The sequence below is a fragment of the Vollenhovia emeryi genome, unplaced genomic scaffold (assembly GCF_000949405.1).
Source record: "Vollenhovia emeryi isolate VEMERY1.0 unplaced genomic scaffold, V.emery_V1.0 DF939210.1, whole genome shotgun sequence".
NCBI lineage: Eukaryota > Metazoa > Arthropoda > Insecta > Hymenoptera > Formicidae > Vollenhovia > Vollenhovia emeryi.
Window position 1 is genome coordinate 106 of NW_011967156.1, and position 21,345 is coordinate 21,450.

The following is a 21,345-nucleotide window of genomic DNA, read 5'->3' on the forward strand; positions in this document are numbered from 1 at the left end:
GTCTTAAAATTTTTAACAAAATAGTTACAGGAAAGCATGGTTACATAAAACACAAAAATGGTAACTTTTCGATAAACACATCATGTTTTCTACAGTATTGTGCAGGTTTTGCAGATTCTTTTGCAATTAATAATATGAAATGGGTAATTTTAATAGAATTTAAGTGTATAATAGAATTTTTCAATATAATCTTAAATGTCTCGCACACGCGACCAGAATTAAAAGAATGAAAAAGACCGTATCTTCTAATCTGGATAATTCAATGGTCGCATGTGCGCATCGCGAAAGAGGTAGATGGCTTATACTGTCCTTTGGAGAACTGTGCTTCGGGTGTTTCGTCTCCTTCAATTTCTTCCTCGTATACTTAAAGCTTTATTTATCTAAAGTCCATTACGTTTTGGCTTTCTTCTCAAGTATAAAAATGTGTGAAACAAATTTCAGCAACGATGTTGCGAATGTGTGCTATTTTTAACGTGAGCAACATGAGGGATCACAGCTTCGTTTACCTTACTTATTGAAAAAATAAGCACGAATCATAAGAAGAACTGTAATTAGCCATAATGGTAAAGTCAGCAACTATTAAGGGCATAATAATACGCTTGGTATTCCTATTTCACGGTTACGTTATTACATGGCACTGGCCAAGTTATAGCGCCGGCTTTATAATTCCGGTTAATCTGTTCAAATATCCCTGGTACTTGAGCTTTGCTACTAACTTGTTGCTGCTCTTCGAGGGTATTTACACCTACAAAATAAAGAAAAGTCAAGCATGGAAATGGTATGTATGTCAACTATTGCAAATATTGTTCTGCTCTCAAGAAAACATATTTTTAATTAAAAATGATGAAATTAAGAAAGATTCAATTTCTATGACTTTCAAAAAAAATATAAAAGGGCGAGTCGGGATTTCGATTTTCTAACTACAATAATTATATTGTATTTGTAAGTGTAAATACATACAGGGAACTAAAAATGAAAAATATAATTTATTAAATTATAATTTTAAATAAATTTTATAACAAAATTTATAAAGTATTAAAATCAAATAGTTATTCATAATTTACAATTATGAATTATTTCTATAGGAATACAAACTTTATACTGGACTTAATATATGGTTTATTCATATTAAAATATATAAAATATACCAAGTCACTATACCTTTACATTCTTATATTTAATTCTCAATCATAAACTATTACAATTGTTAATTAATTCTGAATAGTAGATTTATAGATAAAATACCTATAAACATTTACAACAATTTTATGAATTACAAATGGGATAAAAAGTTTAGACAACAATGATATGTTTTAGCAAATATTGCTACATCAAGTAATTTAGATAAAAAATTATAAAATTATAAAATGTAAGTTCTTGAAGTATATTTAATATCATTAGTTTTCAAATTAGTTAAATTAGTTAATTTTCAATTAGTTAATTACTATAGTTAACTTACTGAAGTTAAAACACCTTAGTTAATTAATTACTTAAATTGCTTTGTAATAATTGTTTTAAAAGATAGTACTTTTATTTATTTTTAGATCAGTACTTTAGTTATTTTACTTTAGTTAATTACTAAAGGTACTTTGTAATAATTGTCTTCAAAGATACTATACGTTAGTTAATTATTTTTATTTTTTAAAATACATTACTTCAGTTAATTACTTTACTGAATTTACTTTAGATAATTTATTGTTTAAGTAATTTTATAATAATTGTTTTGAAAGATTTATTAATATCTTATAATAAATGACTGAATGCATGCAAATGTATGCTTTTGCGACTGTAAAAACAAAATATTTAATATTAAGATTATATTACTAACTCCTCTTTTACTGTAATGTCATTACATTACCTTTTTATTTCTAACGGTTATTAATTGTATAGGAAACGTTACTAATATTGCGTTAGGTACAATATTATTATATTATGGCGAAAGACTAGCGTAAAGGGCGTGTATATCGTGAGATATATCTCAGTGTGTGATAGGTACAAATTGAAACATTAACAATTAACACGAGCCGAGTAATCCACTTTGTTTGGGGCGCAAGTGGTCCTACTAAAAATCATTGAAAATCATATCTGTTAAAAAAACCGTGATCTAATCTCGTTTACTTGGCTCGTTGATCAATTGAATTAAATTTAGCCCAGAATGCCTAAGCAGTACATATTTGCCTTTGAAAAGCCCTATGTAAAAAACAGTATTATGTACAATAATAACGAAGACAAATGTAAACAATAAATAATAAGGAGATTAACAATATAATAATATATTATAAAAAATAATATAAGATTAAAAAATGTGAAACATAAGAAAGAGGAAATATTGATACCATGGTGTGATATATACACAAATATTTTAGTGATTTATTTTTAATCATTAAATCACCTGTAGTAAATGGTAATGCATAAGAGTTTCTTATTTATTACAATTATTATATTTCTAGGTTTCAGCCGTCTGTAATTTTATATCTTCTTAGCGTGCTGCCTACAATCTGGTACTTAGAAGGGATGAAAGCATTCAGTATTGAAAATAAAAGCGAAAGCTGTAGAAGGGAAGCAGAACGACGGCAGGACTTGTGTGACTTGATAAATCCAAATAATCCGTCACCTAATATGCGGATTATATTATATTATATAATTCGTGCTAATTGCTTTGATGTCGTGCGTATTATTTTTAACATTATATGCTGTTTATGAAACTTGATAAAATATATATTATTTTTTAATATACATATGTGTATATACATAATAAACACACGCGTGTAGAAAAACTTGTTGAACTAAATCATTCAATGTTTAGTATAATGTTCCATCTTGTAATTGTATTTTTTCGAACAATACACCGATTTACTTGCAAGATTCAACTTTTTTTCTAAAAGGAATCGTATATTTTATTAAGCATAAGTCAATTTTTCTCATTATTTTCTGTATAAAAGTATAAGAAAAAAATTAGAAAATCGATACTTTGTCGGATATCACACATTTTATGCCATAAAATTATATTATTACATTAAAGCTTCTAGTCCCTCGCTGCAGTTGTTCTTGTTTAATTTTCTTAGAAGTGAGACATGACACGCTGAGAATTCTTATCATTTTTATTTTCAAATCGAAAGATGGAAAGCATTTCAGATCATTTTGGTATACTCATAAACTTTTTCGAAAATTATTCATTTTCTTCAGCAATAAATAGCCCTGATCAATAGCCATAAAATGCATGTGATACGAAATTTATGCACCTGTGCATAAACCTGCGAGGGGCCAGGAGTTCTAAATGCTTAAATGTATCACCTGACATCCTAAGCATGTTCTAAGCATTTTCTAACATATTTCTTTTATTTATCATAATATTGTTAAGTTAGTCTTCTATTTACATTAGAAGCTACTGTAATGAGAGATTACTAAAAAAATTAGCATTTCTTTGTCTCTTAAAAATCTAATAGTATTTATCTGAATCATTTTTTCAAATAATATATTCCTTTAAAGATGGTAATTTTCAGTGACTTAATCCCTGAATGTGTTTTACTTAAAGAACAACAGTAAATTTATTAAAAACCGTAGTAATTATTTTATTAAAATTTATTAACTAACATAAAGGATTGTTCTATTCTATTCAACAGGATACCCGCGATTATTTAGAACATGCAGACATAGAATTGAACGATATAATTGGTTCTTATATTCACACCCAATTCTTGATGCTGAATCTGGTAATCAATCAATGGATGTTGAACAGTGATTTGACTCGAGATCAATTAAGCCAGCTGCTGTTACTTTACATTGGTACCGCAGCTGAAATCATGAATGTCTTTTCTCTCGCCACCGAAAGAATAATAATGTTTTTCGGATATACGATAATGCCTCTCGCACATATCATGTGTATATGGTCCTTGGTGCAGTTCACACTTGCGCCGACAGTCACCAAGTCGAAGAAATCTCGATTGTTGTCCGGTAATACTGCCAGGGAAAAAGTTCAAACGGAAACCAATGAAAGCAGCATCGATTTACGAAGACTCTTTCTGGGAAACAAAAATATAATTTTTCAAGTATGTGCACGAACAATACACGTGAAAGCATCGGAGATAGTTGTACTAAATACATTTTTTGGATATCTTTCAATTATTCACGTTGTCTGGTTCGTGAAGCATCTTCAGTAATAAATGAAAGTAACGTAGCGACAGTTCAAACTAAACAAAACATTGTTGTATAATATCTCTTATTTCTTCACAGCAACTTTTTTTATTAATACTTTAATAACCAATTGTAACAATTTCTTTAATTAAATGCTTAAAATAGTTTCGATAAAGTTACGAAAAACATAACTATCCCTAGTAGCACAGTGCATTGGCTAAACATAAGCTAAATATTGGTCTAATGTTGGTTATATTAGAAATTCATTGGCCGATATTGTCCAACGCAAAGCCAATATTGGTCATGAAATAAATGTAAATATTGCACGATAATAATTAGATATATTAGATTTATATTGCAAGTTCATTGGCCAATATTGAACATGCCAATGTAACAACAATGTAATAACAATATTGGTCTAATATTGCATTAATATTAGACCAACATTTCTAAACGAACATATTGGATGGACTAAATAAGAAAAGGCGTCCATCTTACAATATTGGACCAATTGGGAATACATAGATTTACATTATTTCCCAATATTGCGCCGATATATTGTGCTACTAGGGTATATAGTAGATTACGGCAAATCTAAAAATCTTTTTTTCTATTCTTCAGAAGTCTTACAATTGATTTGATTTAATAAATATATTTAACGTGTCTACATTAATGTATTGCAGGATGGACCGTTCCTGGTATTTCGTACAATAATGATAACAAATTTCGGTTTTGTTAGCAATATGACTATAATGTATACGTTAAAGAACGTAATAGTGATATTGCAACAATTGTGCCATTATTATGTACTATACATGGAGAAGAGAAACCTGAATAAGCAATGTAGCAAAATGGATGTGTCGAATATCAGTATTATTTCTCAAGGTGATATGTACAGAGATATAAGAATGAGAAATGTGAGATATATCAACAGGCCGAAAAATCAACGTGTTAAGGATGTAGGAGCAAATAATAGTGCGATCGGAGATTTGAATGAAGATAAGATCAATTCTCTCCCCAAAAATGTCGTTCCTTCTAAACGGTTCGCATATTTTAACTATTTTTGAACTACTTGTAGGTGAAAAATAATTAAATTACAAGAAAGAATTATTTTGTGAGGCACAGAATATCCATTTCTTAAAATTACTATAAGAATTATTTACGTAAAAGCATTTTTTCGAAACCTTTTGTTATTGCTTGTATTTATTTTTACGTTTTAAATGGAGTTAATCCCATTTTATAATAATTTACAAATAGCTAATTAAGGTATCAGAATTAATAATTTCGTTTCTTCCTATTCCATCCGAGGTGAATAAAATTATATTTTTCTTATGTTTTACATATCCTCTGCCCCCTCCCCCTCTCTCTCCCTTTTATTACACAGAGGAAAATTAACAGTATTAATTTTTTATAAGAATTGTAAAATATCGCTGAGGTGTAAATTTTAATGTTTTGAAATTTTAAGTTAAATACCTAAATTTTATAAAACTTTTCTATTTTATACAAGCAATTCCTTTTTCACAGGAAAAATTAATATTAATTTATAAAAATAGTTGTTAAAAATTTACTAATATAAATTTTGTTTAATAAAATGGAAAGTTAAAAAGATGAACGTAATTTATTTTACATAAATATTATACAGATATTGGTATTTTATGTATATTAAATTTATTATTCTAGAAAAAATCGTTATGGTGACTCTGGATATTCAACAGGCAAGCCTCAACATTCTAGCAATCACGACAAATTGTATCGGGGTGGAAAGAAAAAGTTATCGCTCAGAATGAAAACTAGATATGATACTTCTGATAAAGGACATAGCAAAATAGTGGACGAAACATCTTCCCAGAAAAACGAGATGAAATCGACAAGCACTAAAAACAACGATGATTCGGATAACATCTGCAGTCAAGAGTTGGATAATGAAAATAGTACTCCTACCGAGGAGTCTTCTGAATAAAAATAAAATCAATGAAGGAAATAAATCAGCATTTAATGGAAATACTCGTAGATAAGCTATTGAAGCGAATTAACAGAAAATTTATTATAAATGCAACAGAAAAAATTACTCTCATGTTTAATCTATACGAAAAACTTATAGATACGAAACTATGAATTCTGAATCTTGAAATTCCTGGCGTATATTCAGTTTTAGTTTAATTTTTGTAATTATATACGTACATATATGTATACATACTCTATGATAACTGTCTATAATATCTGTATCTTATTTCCATAATATCTGTATCTTTTACAATATCTATATCTGTACGTTATATGGTATCAATGTTGAAATAAACCATACACTGAAAAAAAATCTGATAGATTCAACCAGTCGTCTTTTAGAAAATGGACGAATCAGAATTCCTTTAGGATTTACCAGATGTGTAGTGAAGTCTAGCAAGCTTCTGGTTGTGAAATATCTTTCATGGTAAATCCTAAAAGAATTCTGATTCGTCCATTTTCTACCAGACGACTGGTTGAATCTATCAGATTTTTTTTCAGTGTACGAATACTGATTTATTATAACTTACATGTTTAATAATTGCCCGGGAAAAAAAGCCATATATACAATTTTATCTAATTGTATATATATGGCTTTTCCCCCCGGGTGCATTGCCCTGTCGACAATTATGATGATACAAAACGTTGTTTATAAAATCTTACGTAGAATTTTTTAATGTGACCTAAAATCACGCGCGCACACACGACGAAAAAAGATTTATGGGGCAGATTGTGTCTTCTAATCCGGATGATCCAACGGGCGCATGTGCGACTCGCTCAAGAGTTAGGCAGTTTATATCGTTCTTTGGAGAACTGTGCTTCGAACGTCGTGCCTTTCCCGATTACTTTCTCATATGTTTGAAATATTATTTAGTAACAAATATTGTATCTTCTTTTTAAGTATAAAAGTGTGTGAAACAAATTTCAGAGGCAGTTATTTAAAATGTGCATGTTTATATATTTAAAGTGAACAACGTGAGAGATCACGGCATCATTTAATTTATTTGTCGAAAAAAATACGCACACATCACAAGATCCGTAATTATCGACTATGGCAAAGTTCTTAGCAACTGTTAAGGCAATAATAACGCGCTTGGTATTTGCATCGCACGGATTCATCGCTATCTGGCAGGTGACAACGTTCAAGAAAAATCCGTATTTCTGGTATCTGAGCTGCCCTATCTTGTTGCTGTTTTTCGAGGGTATTTTCACGCTCACTATAAAGGAAAATCAAGAATGGAAATGGTATGTCAACTGTTGCAAACGTTATTATGCTTTCAAGGAATTTGTATTATGTAAAAATGATGAAAACAAGAAAGATTCAATTTGTCTGACCGTCCAAAATAATATTAAAGTTAAAAATCAAAATATAGCTTGATTTTTTTACTTTAATTTATTCCATTTATAAATATAAATATAGGAGATAAAATAAGTAATATAATTTTTTGAATTATAATTTTAAGTAAATTTTAAAGCAACATTTTTATTTATAAAGATTTAAAGTTTGAAAATTCATTAGCTATTTATAATTTACAATTGTGGATTATTTCAGCAGTAACTAATAAACAATATATAAAGTCTTATACAAAAAATATATACATGTAATTGTATATAAATGCAAAAGCAAGCGTAAAGTTTACTTATTATCTCTCTCTTATTGTTATCTGACTATTATTTGATCTCTAATAGTTATTAGTTGTACAGAAAACATTCCTATACTTAGCTTTAATATTGCATTGGATACAGTATTGTCATTGCAAAGATTTAGCATAAAGGGATCCCTCGGAAAGGGCGTGTATGTTGTGAAACCGTGTCTCAGTTTGACAGACGGAAATTGAAGCATTAGTAACACGAGCCGAGAAGTTAGAATCCACTTTGTTCGGGACGCGAGCGGTCGTATCAAAAATTATTGACATCTGCGAAAAAGGGAACTCGTGACCCGATTCCGTTTACCTGACTCATCGATCAATCGAATTAGATGTAGCGCAGTACACCGTCGCGGTACACACACTTGCCCTCAAAAATTCTAATATGCAAAAATCAGCATTACACAAATAATAGAATGCGAACGATAAATAATATTGTTTATAAATAATAATAAAAGAAATAAACAATATACTGACTTAAGAGAATTAGCACAATGTAAGATTTAAAATTAAACCATAAGATAAAAAGAATATCGATAACATGAGATGTGCTATACTGTACGTACAGAAATAGTTTTGTACTTTCACTTTTAATCGCTAATGCAATCTGAAATAAATATACGTAATGCATATGAGTTTATTATTTACTACAATTGTTTTATTTCTAGGTTTTGCCCGTCTGTATTTTTATATCTTAGTAGCGTGGTGCCAGCAATCTGGTTGTTAGAACTGGACAAAGTAGACAGAAGACTGAAATCTCGTGGATCGAACATCAATATATCCGAGAGTTTCGATTTATCCAATCTCGCAGCAAGTGACTTGAAACATCTGGAAGAAGCTTTGGGCGTGCGTATCAGTTTTCATGTTATATTTTTTTTATAAAAAATAAATATACATTTTTTTGTAATATACCCACAAGCAACACACGTGCACGCTGGAAGAAATGATTGAACAAAATCTCTCGCTGTTTATAGTCTACTATTTTGCGATTGCATTCTTTTGAATATTACTTTCCTTTAGAGATGGCAATTTTTTATGATTTCTCTATGCAAGTGTGTTTTACAATAAAAAAATAATAGTTAATTAGCAGCGATAGATTTATTAAAACTGATTAACGCAACAGCTTGCTTTTTATGCGTTCCAGGTTGATATCCGATTACCGGATATACAAATTTCCGCAGAAACATGGGTCACTCTGATCGAACAGTTCCTAATGCTGGTTCTGATAATCGGCCGGTGGATGTTGCCGAAAGGTGATTTGACCCGGGATCAATTAAGCCAGCTATTGTTAGTCTACATCGGTACCGCGGCTGACATCATCGAATTCTTCGATTCCTTCAAGGAAGATAGGATAGCAAGGGAGCCCGTGCTCGTATACCTGACTTTGGGTATTTGGGCATGGTCCCTGATGCAGTTCACGGTTGTGCTGACTGCCACCAAGTCGAGGAAGTCCCGATTGTCGTCCGGCGTTGCCAGGAAGAAAGTACGAACGGAAACCAGTTGCTGCAGCATCGACGTATGGGGAATCGCTCTGAACATGATTCTTCAAGTACGTCGATGAATAATATAAAAGAAATATCTCAAAGACATATCTGATATGTATGTTGTACATCTTTCCTGGGATATCAACTATTCACGCTGTCTGACTCGTGAAGCATCTTCAGCAATACATGTCACGTGACTGTTCAAAGCTATAAAATGTTTTGTAACATCTGTCATTTTTCTTAATTAATTTTTTGTATTGACACCTTAATCAGTTGTTAAAATTTCTTTAAAATACTTTACGATAAACATACTTATGATAAATCACGATCGATCACGGTGAATCTGTAAAAATAATCTCTCTCTATTCTTCGCAAGTCTTAGAATTAATTTCACTTAACAAACACATGTAACGTGCGTGTATATTTTGCAGGACGGACCGTTCCTGGCATTTCGTTTGATATTGATAATTCATTATCAGATAGTTAGTTATATGAATATATTCTTTACGTGCAAGAATACATTAGTGATACTGTTGCAACTGTACCGACTTTACGTGGTACAAACTGAGAGCAGGAGTAAACGGAATAAGAAATACAGCAAAAGGGATGTGTCGCATATCAGTATTATTTCACGAGGTGACATGTACAAAGATGTAAGAATGAAAAGTTCGCGGGATAATAATAGACATAAGAATCGACGTGATAAGGACGTAGAAGCAAATTATAGTGAGACCGAAGACTCAAGTGAAGATATCGACAAGTTCGATTCGTCCCCGAAAAATATCGCTCGTTCCAAACGGTTCGTATATTTTAAATATTTATAAGCTACTTTCGTGTGGAAAAACAATTAAGTTACAAAAAAAGGAAAGAATTTACTTTGCCGGAATATCCATTTGTCAAAATTGTTTCTACAAAAATATTATATAGATATTTCATTTATATTATGTACATATCGAACGAATTATTCCAGAAAAAATCGCCAGGACACTGGATACTCGACGTCGAGCTCTCGTAACTCTAATAAACACGACAAGTCGCGTTATGAACATGAAGGAAAGAGAAAGTCACGTAGAGAGGATACTAGACGTAGCACGTCTGACGAGAGGCATAAAAGAAGAGGGAATAGAAAATCTGAGAAAAGCGAGAGAAAGTCGACAAAGCCCAAGAAAGACGATGATTCCGATAAAAGCTCCAATCAAAAGTTTAATAGTGAGAATGAGTCTTCCAGCGAAGAGCTGTCTGAAAATAAAATTATCAGCGAAGGCAGCGAATCAGAATCTGATAGAAAGAGGTAAAAGGATTTACATAACATCGATTATAAGAGTAATAGAAAAGAGCTTTTAATAAATTTGTAACATATGTGTGCTAAATTTATTTTATGCAAATGTGTAAAAGGTAGCTGAAAAATGTTAGCTTCTTTATCCCTTTAAAATTAATCTTTCTAATGTTTTCTTTTCCAGAAACAAGTTTTGATATCGTTAAAAATGAAAAATTTTAAGATTATTTTAAAAATCTACTTTTTAAATTCAAGTTTTCTATTTTTACACTTTATGCCTGATAAATGTTAAACATAAAAATATTTAATAAAGCACAAAATTAACACGTAAAAATTAGCATTTAATTCTATTAGAGGTGTAATTTTAATTTTTTGTGGAGAAATTACTAGCTTTACAGAAATAACTTTCGTGCCTTTATGATTACAGTGCCCGTAAATATACACATCGAAAGCGCAGGCAAGATAGAGATTGACACAGGAATTCGGACATCGTGGCATTGTTGCTTATTTATTCTGCAATTCTAGTCACTTACATCTTTTTCATAGAGGCTGGAATTAATGATGGCGTGATACTAATCACAAAAACGAAACAAGTTCAACGTTGAAACTAACATAAATAATATATGTGAAGTCAAACATGAACTTCCATGTATTTTTAATCACGTATATGCACACGTGCACACATGCGCAAGTGTGTAGTTAATAACGTCCACGTAGAAAAATATAAATGTTTATTCATGTAAATTGATAATATCTCGAGGTAAAGAATGTTTTAAAATTTTTACCCGATGTAAAGAGAAAAATATATTATCTGAATATCTTAATACGATTAAAAAAATATATATAATTGTAATATATAAATGCATTTTATATGTTTAAGATCATTAACGCTTTGTCAATAATAACTGCTGATTAAAAACTTCGAAGTAACATTTTTGTTTACAAGAAATTTCATGATTTTATTAAGCAAATATTTTAATAAAACAGCGATTTATATTAATCTATCGCAACGAAAATTTAAATTTCTAAATTAAGTTCTATTTAATATTCGTTATATATATGTATAACGAATAAATAATTATATATGTATATGAATATGTATGATAAATTCTATATCTGTATCTTTTATAATACTTATATATCTCTACATACCTTGTTTCTTTGATAAAATAAATCAAAGAAATACCGATTTATTATTAAACTATTAAACCTTTCTTATAAATTAACAAATTGGTAACACTTTCTTAATGATTAGTCATAACGTTGAACTTAATGATATCGTATACAATAAACAAAATACTGTTTCATCTTTAGTTTTCTATATGACAGAATTATTGCAACTCTCTAGCCATTGAATACTTTGCTTGCTGTCGAGTGTGTCGATATAATTTGACAGATCGTCTTGATGAACTCCATTGGCAGCGCAGTATAAGATTGCAGTGTTCTCCAAAAGCTCTTGCAGTGACCCTATCTTCGAGGTCTCCTCCGAGGTTTCATCTTTAGAATATTCCGAATTCTTTTCCTTCGGCTTTACATCAACCATGATAATTTCATGTTCGTTCAGATCCTTGCGAGAATCGATAGAATTCTTTCTTATATAATTCGACGTGCCTAAGTGCACTTGTTGATCTCTCAATGAAACTTTATGATTTTCTACTGTCGACGAGCTCTTCCGTGGGTTTTGATTGCCACCGGTAATCGGACCGTCCTTGGTCTTTTCCAGCATTAGATGAAGCCTTTTCCACTTTCCCTGCGGGAGCTCAAAGCTCATATTTGAATTAGACACGAATTGTTGATTTTCGTCAATCCTCGCACTCTTCTGCCAGAGGTTTTTCGGTAAATTTTTGACGTTCGGATTCGTCAAGCTTGTCTTCGTATCTCTCGAGCTATAAATTTGATTCTGTGCCGTGGACTTCCTCAACGTGCCTTTGTTGTATTCCGATAAGATTCTAGCAATCTCCGAAGTTTTGTTGGTGCCCCACGCGACGTTCTTGCTGGAACTCGTCATAGATATTCTGCCTTCTGAATCTCTATGAATTTTCATTTTGCGATCAAGACTTTTGTTTTCGCGTGCCTCTTTCATGACCTGGACAGTCTTTTTGTTGTCCAACTGATCCTCGAGAAAGGTCTTCTTCGTCGTGTGCTCTGGTGTATTCATGGCGTACCTCTTCAAGCTGTGCACGTTGTTACTCACTGGCGATTTTTCGCATTTCGAAACCGGTTCTTTCGTAAACATCAGCTTCTTGTAGATCGACGACATTCCCATTAGCGTCTCGTCGTTGGACGCATCTTCCACCTTGGCCGAGTTAAATACATTCTTTGCGGTTGCTACGCTCGTAGATCTCGCGGCCGAACTCCTTAACAAGATTAGAGAGCTGTTTGGAGCGCCTCGAATAATCTGTTTCAAATTCATCCTGATGGCTCCTCCATTCTGCGAAGCAGTCTTCGAGCTGCTGAGCTCCGCGGTCGATTTCTGCGCTTCTGGTAAATACGTTGCCGAAGATGACGAGACAGTCGAGGTGGCTTTTTGATCATTCGTGCTATTGGCGGTGCTTTTATTTTGAATGCTTTGTGCCATGGCGATAGCATAAGCCTCCAATAATTTTGTCTCTTCTGCAAGCTTAGTGACATTCTTTGAAGAAATTGTGACGTTACTTTTGAGGTCTGTTGGCTCCTTCGCCGATTCTAAAGAGCTCGTCTTGGCCGCAGAGGTCAGCTTTGTCATCTTTCCTTCCACAGTTTTCTTGTAAACTGGCGTCATAACTTGCGAACAATAACCGAACACGCAATGAAGGCTTTCATGCATGCAGGTCTCAAAGGATTTGTTGTCCGCGGAGAGATAACTATTCCACGCAACTTTAGTGTTCGGCGGAAGTTTGCTTTTCATTCTTGTCTTACCCCTTGACCCCTTCCTTTCGGCCGAAGAGACCCGTCCATCGCAATGCGGATCGACAGAAACCACTTCTATATTAGGCTCATTGATAATCTCGCAATAAGATAACCCATCAAGACTAGTAAAGTATCTTCCTAAATATTCCACTGCTAAACCAGCCTGGAAACATAATTTAGTAAAAATTATTAAGAAATGTATTTTTTTCCTAATTTTTCAAAAGGAAAACTTTACTAAAGTAAGTTGTCTATCTAAAAATCATAGAGTGCAGTTACTGAAATTATATAATTATAGTTTTCTATTTATTTCTTTGAAATACATTATTTATTTAACATCGATAAATGTATGATGTACTAAATAAGATCATTCAGATTCTTTCATGAAGGTGAAGTTGATTTCTTGTTTTTTAGTAAAAATTGTTAAGAAATGTATTTTTTTCCTAATTTTTCAAAAGGAAAACTTTACTAAAGTAAGTTGTCTATCTAAAAATCATAGAGTGCAGTTACTGAAATTATATAATTATAGTTTTCTATTTATTTCTTTGAAATACATTATTTATTTAACATCGATAAAACATAATAAGTTACATAGCTTCAGGATAAAAAAACAGCAAAGTTTCGTGACATTTTGATGTAGTTACATGACTAAGACAAAAAGAATTTCAGAAATTGTTAATCAACGCAAACTTTCTAATAGTTTATGACTTCAATAATTTTGATGAGATTCAACTAGTAAGTTACAAGTTCTTCAAGAACAAATATATAATTTAACGAATACAGTGAAGAATATAAATAATGACATTATATTATAGAGGAAGGTAATTTTACTTGAGGATGATAGACCGGTCTCTCGTGCATTCCATGCACGGGCCACTCCTTCCATTCCGTCTCATCTTTTTTGGTAGGCGCCTGGTAAGTAGCACCTACGGTGTACATCTTTCGAGTAACAGATCTAGTGTTCATGTACGGCATTGTGGACGATCTTACGCGTTTCCCGACCTCGTAATCTGAATAAAACTCTTTCTTGCTGTTGGCCAACAGTCGTTGCTTAGGTCGTGAGAAATTCGCAGCCATATTTCTTTTGGACACTCGCATGGGATTTCGTCTCACCTCCATCGTTTTCAGACTAAACAGGTGAAGCAATAATGTTACAAATTTTGAACATAATATATAAATCATATCTCGTGTAATTAATTCCCCTTTATCTGGCAAGTGTAATAAATTTTTAGGAGTCTATTACGTAAGCATATTTTAATACCGCTCACGTTTTGTTTCTGAAAGCTCGTGAAATCCCCTTCGTTTTAACATCCGCACAGCCGGAAGTCGAGCTGCCACTGTTACTATTCGACTCCCTGTAGTCGCTGTCCTCCATCTCCGACTTCGCCTTTTGTCGTATCACGATTGTGTCCGGCGGTAGCTTTTGCAGAATTTCCATATTTTCACAACTCCCTGTGCCGCTTTGCATATTCGAATTCTTGCATTCTGTCATCTCCCCAAATTGCCGCCGAAGGATCATCTTGGAGTCATTGTCGCTTAACTCGATCACACGGCGACTTACATTGTTAACCCTGCCGCGATCGCTCGCTTGATTCTGCTCCAGCACGATCGTCTTCGCATTTCTAGGATACTCTTTGTCCTGATCCATCAGCGCCGAGCTCGCAATCAAATCGTAACAGGAAACGTATCTCTTAGTGATATCCTCGTTTTGGTCCTCGCCAATCGACGAATCGCTCTTCGTGGGTATTTCCTTAATCTCTTGGATATCGAAGGAGCACTGCTCGGATAATGCGTTCTTCCGCAGTACCTCCATTAATCTAAATCATTTTACAGCTTACATTAAGTTTAGCAAAATCTGTCTTGGCAAAATATCTGTGGTAACAGCGCGAGAGGCTAGCGAATTATATGAAAACTCTTACGAAACAGCTCAACAGAGCTCATTTTGCTCTGAAAGCACCGGACAATATTGGATCTCACCTCGCATAGAAAATTAAAAACCATGAAACTGTGTAATACTTGGCGAGTACTTTTTTTTTTAATTTACTCGTGCAGCGTATTTTTCTGCAGTCGATTTTTTAAACACTGGCACTTTTGTGGAATGACATCCCTAATAACACAATGTATTGGCACAATATTGGGAAAGAATGTAAATCTAGTATTCCCAATATTGGTCCAACTCAATTCGACCACCGAGGCATATGCCTCAAGAAAACTCTGACGTTAATTTACCGCTGGCGACATTGAAGGATTCTGATTAGAAGAGTAGATTAATACATTAGACCAATATTCTTATTACATTGTTAAATACTGGCCAACTCGTATCCAATATAAATCTAATATTATAGAATTATTATAGTGCAATATTTACATTTATTCCGTGGCCAATATTGGGTTTACGTTGGACAACATCGGCCAATGCACTGCGCTACTAGGGATGTTTCCTCAAGTGCCCACAACTTGTTGTCTTTCGTAGGCTGCGCTCTAGTATACAAGTACCATGATATCGTATAATATTGAATCCTAAAAGATAAATATTTATTACGCCAACTTTTTACTGTTCTGATATTTGATTGAATCGCTGTAACTTCAAGTAGATCTTTCGCTCTACGATAAATCAGCAAATCGCTGTAAGACAAACTTATTTAATTTACATCGACTACCTTTTACTGCGCTGTATTTAGAATGAGAATTGCATGTTCGTGAATAAAAAATGGGAGAAGAGTAAAAATCGACACGTGAAACATAATCTTAAAAGTGCAGCTTAGGAAATAAGCGTACCTTGCGTTTTCGTTCGCTTCCCTCCGTAGATTCGGCCGAGTTACGGGATCCGCGTGAAATATTATCGGCGTCTTTTACCGGGGGACGCTTGTCTTTTTTTGTTGCGAAAGAAATATGGAGTTCACACTTTGGAAGGCGGGTTGGCGAGTTCTCGGGAAATTCCCAAGGCCCTTTGTCGGACGTACGATAAAATTGTAAGCGTTACCCGGAGTAGACGAGGCGATCGATATCAATCGGAACTGAAGAGTAGAAGCTCCAGGGACGCGGACGGGATGAGAGATGTTTTCGCAAAACAAAGCACTGATCGGCTGTCACGACAGTGTCGCCGTTCAGATATTTCACGGTTCACCACGTCGTTGCGCGCACGCACGCACGAACCCAATGGACGGGAAGAATTGACAGTCTAGCGAACGTGGAGCTTTTGTATCATTAGGCGGAAGGACACTGTTAGGGCCTGAGCAGAATGGCTGTCTTGTATTCCTGAGTCATAAGACAGTTATTGTGCGTTACTTTAAGATAAAGATTTAAAACATAAAACTTTGTCTTGAGAGTACAAGACGGCCATTTTGGCTCAGGTCCTTAGGGTCTGAGCAAAATGGCCGTCTTATACTCTTAAGACAATGTTTTGTAACATCAAGCATTATTTGACGCCAGCAAATAACTAACAATGATCAAGCTTCTAATCGACCATGACTGGCGATGTGTTCTTAACACAGAAAATTTATTGCGAAAGATATTACCTCAGCCAGGGTTTGAATCTGGACCTCCCTACACTCTAGGCGGCCGTCTCACCAATTCGACCACCGAGGCATATGATAATATTTGTAAATAAGAGTCTTATTAATTTACATTGAAATTGCATGTAATCTAATGTAATCTGATGATATTCTATCTATTATTTTAAACAGGGAGGTTTGCATCAGACGAATAACATCATCCTTTGCGAGGTCCAGTGACCGCTGTCTTGCAGTCCCTAATTCGTTTGATACTGGTCGCTTTGCTTTCCTACTCTCTAAAGTTTCGGAAATAGAAACATGGAGTGAAATATTCACTTCAATAGAGTAAATAATTCACTCCACGGTTCTATTTTCACTCCAAAAACTTTAGAGAGTATCCTATTGAGAGCAGGTGCCGCGCAATAAGGAAGAAGGCACTGTTACAATATATTTGCCGTACGACAAACTTTTTAAGCACTGATTGGCTGCGGAAACTTTCCAAAGACCTAAGAATCTTTCTATACCGCGGCCTATCAATATGTTTAAAAAATTTGCGGTACGGCAAACGTAATGATATTCTAATGCTTCAGCATTTCAAATAAAAGCGCTATGTGCAATTTCTAAATTGTCGTTGAGAGTACACGCAGGAGTCTCGAGTAGCATCGATTTTATTTCAAAGCAAATACTAAATTATACTAGCTAGTTCTTTTACATGTACACGTAGATATTGAATACAATATTCGTATTGCACATGAAACTAAAACCGAGATCGCGGAAAGGCGTTTAGCATTTTCCTCTCTTCTCTCCCTCTCCCTGTCTCGGCGTAAAGGTATTTACAAAGAAAAGAAGTGTCGCCAAAGCGTGCCTCGTTAGAGTATTCAATTCATATTGTCGGTTGTCAGCGCGAGGGTGGTAAGCACCGATCGACGGTTCGGGTTCACTCCTAAATTTTCCCAATTTATCCAGGACAAGCGTGCCGTCAGATCTGCAATAATGGTCGCAATAATTAATGCCTCGATAATTTGTGGCTTAAGCGAAATTCTTAAGATTGATTTTATAAACGTGAAATAATTGGCTCCACTAAATTTCGACTGCATTTGAAAAAGCTGTACATTGCTAATTTAGAAAAGGAATATCACCTTGTCCAAAGTATCTTCCTTTCAAACCCGAAAGCGACTTAATTTCTAAGTAAGACACTCTGCAGAAGATATTCAACTAAGTTTAATATTGAATTAAAATCCTCTAATTAAATTAAAATCCTTCAATTGTTCGTAATATTATGCTTAATATATATTTAATGCGCAATTGTATGCTTTGATATTAAATTGTTTAATGCAAAGCGAAGACGAAATCTATAGTCTTTCTAATTTATTGGGAGATCATTGTTGTAACTTTTGTCACAGTCTGCGTACATCGATCACTTGACCATTTATGACATATTTCTGACTTTTCTGCTTATGATTTTTAGCTCGTCGTGACAGTTTTCAAATACGGAGATAATTATGAAAACAGACGTACCGCTCGTGTTCCATTCGGCGCGTTCGCCGTTTATCTCACCCCTAAGGCACCTCTCAACGTACGTCAAAGGATCAAGCCTCGCCGCCAGAACCTCGCGCAAGAGTGCGATGTATGCTATGGCCAGGCGCAAGGTGTCGATCTTCGACAGCCTCTTTTCGTAAGGAAAGGTCGGCACGTGGACCCGGAGCTCGTCGAAAGCCGAGTTGATGCTGCTAAAAATTGCAATCACACTGACAATCCGCTCGTGCGCATCTTACGCGGAAAATACAAAGGAGAGAAATATTTTACGCGTCTACAGATTTTCTGCAATACATCATCATTGCGAGTTAACTTGTTATTAATGTTTCACGTTAATATTATATAACGGTTAACGTAAACAACAGATTTCTTTAGCAAACGACGGTCTGCAAGTACGCGGCTTTAATTTTATTTTATTATTAGTTTTGAACAATTTTTTTTTTTAGAATTATTTTAGCGATAAGTTTTTACCTTGCTTATAATTACTTTTAGAAATGATTCTACAATGTGTTTTATATTCTGTATACAATGTATTTCAGTATTTATTGTTTTGCTGATATTATCTCAAATCTTTGCACATAGATAGACTAATTCGTAAAATATTCGTTTCGATTAGATTAGTTCTTCTATTGCTAATTACTTTTGGAAATTCCTTACCTCAGCATACGTTTTCTCTCACGAATATTAGCTGCGTGTCTTTGAATTCTATAAGGACTACCGTTTGGATAATAACCCTCTTCTACGCCGTTCATTTCTGCGTCGTGATCTGAGTTTATATAATATGACAAAACGTTTATACAACATGAAACGTTAATTAAATAACCGCATTATTGTCATTATTTAGCATTTATTACCTGGCGTTGAAACTGGCATGTGATAGTGCAAAGGAGAATGTGTATGTGGCGATGTGTGCGTGACATGCTGCGTGGACCTGCCCGCATAAACGCATGAAGGTAATTCTGCCAAATCTTCTTCAGTGATATCGCTATTGTGCCCCACGTAATATTGAGTACTGAAAAATTATAATACAAAATTTGTTTACGTTACTCATTTGTGCCACTCGATACTTGTTTGTAGAATTGTTACAAATTTTGTACTCGTAATTGTAATAACGGAAAATGACGTCTCCATCATTCCTTAATATAAAATTAGATAAAATTTGCTAAGCATATCGATATTCTGACGTGTGCAAGTCTTGTATTAATGATTAAAATTTTGACTATAGCTAGTAAAACTGACACTTTTTGCACTTAAAAAAAATATTTATAGTAAGTTGTTTAAATTGATCGCATATTAACGAAACATGATTTTAGATTATATTAATATCATATGGTAAATTTGTTATATTATATATTCATGTAATATAAGTGATGTTAAAAATTCTATTATTTCCTTTTTATTACAATTTATTGGGAAACACATATTCTGCTATTAGAAACGACTTTAACTTTATTCAGTATAAATTGTACAATTATACGTATTACTTTGCCATTTAATTTTCACTAAAGAAAAAATAATTACACAAATTTGCTTTGTTTAATGCAGGACTTATTTACATATTGTTAACTTTCTTAGTTTTGTAGACCAAATTGTAGACTGATTGTGAGTTACCTAATAAATTTTTTATCGCGTAGTAAATGGGGGCGAGGAAAAATGTTCGTCCCTTATTAAAGAAATCGCACACAAGTAGCGAATTATACATAAGTGAAAGGAATCATTCTGTTTAAGATATTAAATACTTTCAACATATCTTTCTGAAAGGAAATATCTCATATTGATAAAAAATCCAGTTAATTCTTTATTAGCGTGTTCTTTAAAGTGAATAGGAATTTAAATAACGATTTCAATATTCTTCTTTCGCTACAAATCTTATTATCCGATATCGTTAATATTTATGATTGCCGAACGTTATAAGAAATCGCAATTAGAAATGTCGGCATATTACAATAAATAGAACGCCACTCTTTATTATAATTAATTGCGTAAAAGTTAATTATTTAATTGTACCGAATAAGAGATTTCTGAAATTAGTCAATGCGATTGACCACAGCCGAAAAAGAAAGTGAGCTAGTACCTGGTACAAGCCACAGTGGAATCTGCTGGTCTCGACGCGGTGCCGACCCGATGGCGGATCCTCTGGCTCCTGTCCTCAAAGTCGTACGACGGATGATGATTCGCCATGATGCACGTTTTCACAATCTCATTCGTCGTCGTCGTTATCCCCCGCAAGATTGTACTTCACGAATCAACTAATAGCCACTAAATGTGACTCGATTTTTTTTCCCTTATATCTTTTTCCCAAATTCTTCTTCTTCTCGGAATTCTTTCATCGCACGCTGACTCGCGACAGGTTTCGCGACGATTTCTCGATCTCTCAATTGATCTGGCTACAATTAATCGATTGATTGATCGCTCGGACGACAGTGTCCGTACGGAGAATACGCGAATTTCAACTATTGACGATGTCCCTGGGGAGGCCGCTTTATATATGAAAAGCGTCGGGCCTGCGTGAGGGATGATCGATACCAACCCCTGGGCGGGTTTGCGGCCAATGGCGAGCCGAGACGCGTGTTGGACGTGACTATCAGACGCGCACGGGATTGGCGGGCGGACGCTCCAACGAGGGTTTTATCGGCCGGGACGACAAGACGCACCCCCGCGCAAATTTTATTTGTCCCCACCCACTATGGCCCGTCGTCATCTCAACGGCAGACGGCGAAGCGGATTTATTTACATGGAGCACGGAGGGAGCGTGGCAAAGGGTGGCGGAACAGTTTTTCAATTTCCCCAAGCACGGATGAAATATTACGAGCGTTCTTTTGATTGAAAATAATTTTCTTTCCTACTTCTTCGTCCTAAACATTCTCTCTTTCTCTCTCTCTCTC

General features: G+C 34.0%; 5 protein-coding genes across 6 annotated transcripts; 3 read left to right on the forward strand and 2 right to left on the reverse strand.

Moving 5' to 3' along the window:
* Positions 1-308: 308 nt before the first annotated feature.
* On the forward strand, positions 309-4,160 carry LOC105561213 (transmembrane protein 26-like). Its single transcript, XM_012010993.1, has 3 exons — positions 309-778; positions 2,451-2,667; positions 3,624-4,160. Exons 1-3 carry the CDS (start codon positions 561-563, stop codon positions 4,158-4,160), a joined length of 972 nt encoding a protein of 323 aa, XP_011866383.1. The 5' UTR covers positions 309-560.
* A 708-nt stretch (positions 4,161-4,868) lies between these two features.
* On the forward strand, positions 4,869-6,119 carry LOC105561131. Its single transcript, XM_012010856.1, has 2 exons — positions 4,869-5,176; positions 5,815-6,119. Exons 1-2 carry the CDS (start codon positions 4,878-4,880, stop codon positions 6,092-6,094), a joined length of 579 nt encoding a protein of 192 aa, XP_011866246.1. The 5' UTR covers positions 4,869-4,877; the 3' UTR covers positions 6,095-6,119.
* Positions 6,120-7,186: 1,067 nt separating this feature from the next.
* On the forward strand, positions 7,187-11,017 carry LOC105561132 (transmembrane protein 26-like). Its single transcript, XM_012010857.1, has 6 exons — positions 7,187-7,383; positions 8,453-8,630; positions 8,929-9,333; positions 9,700-10,067; positions 10,239-10,559; positions 10,972-11,017. The coding sequence occupies exons 1-6, from the start codon at positions 7,190-7,192 to the stop codon at positions 11,015-11,017; spliced, it is 1,512 nt and encodes a 503-aa protein (XP_011866247.1). The 5' UTR covers positions 7,187-7,189.
* An 813-nt stretch (positions 11,018-11,830) lies between these two features.
* On the reverse strand, positions 11,831-15,269 carry LOC105561214. Its single transcript, XM_012010994.1, has 3 exons — positions 14,699-15,269; positions 14,262-14,559; positions 11,831-13,596 (listed from the first exon to the last, which is right to left on the reverse strand). The coding sequence occupies exons 1-3, from the start codon at positions 15,241-15,243 to the stop codon at positions 11,863-11,865; spliced, it is 2,577 nt and encodes an 858-aa protein (XP_011866384.1). The 5' UTR covers positions 15,244-15,269; the 3' UTR covers positions 11,831-11,862.
* Positions 15,270-17,574: 2,305 nt separating this feature from the next.
* On the reverse strand, positions 17,575-20,980 carry LOC105561133 (basic helix-loop-helix transcription factor amos). Of its 2 annotated transcripts, none has more exons than XM_012010859.1 (5): positions 20,535-20,980; positions 19,315-19,472; positions 19,118-19,226; positions 18,443-18,651; positions 17,575-17,909 (listed from the first exon to the last, which is right to left on the reverse strand). In XM_012010859.1, exons 1-5 carry the CDS (start codon positions 20,639-20,641, stop codon positions 17,803-17,805), a joined length of 690 nt encoding a protein of 229 aa, XP_011866249.1. In that variant the 5' UTR covers positions 20,642-20,980; the 3' UTR covers positions 17,575-17,802. The 2 variants fall into 2 exon arrangements, with proteins under 2 accessions (XP_011866249.1, XP_011866248.1); XM_012010858.1 differs by having other exon boundaries at positions 18,443-18,654.
* Between the last annotated feature and the right edge of the window lie 365 nt (positions 20,981-21,345).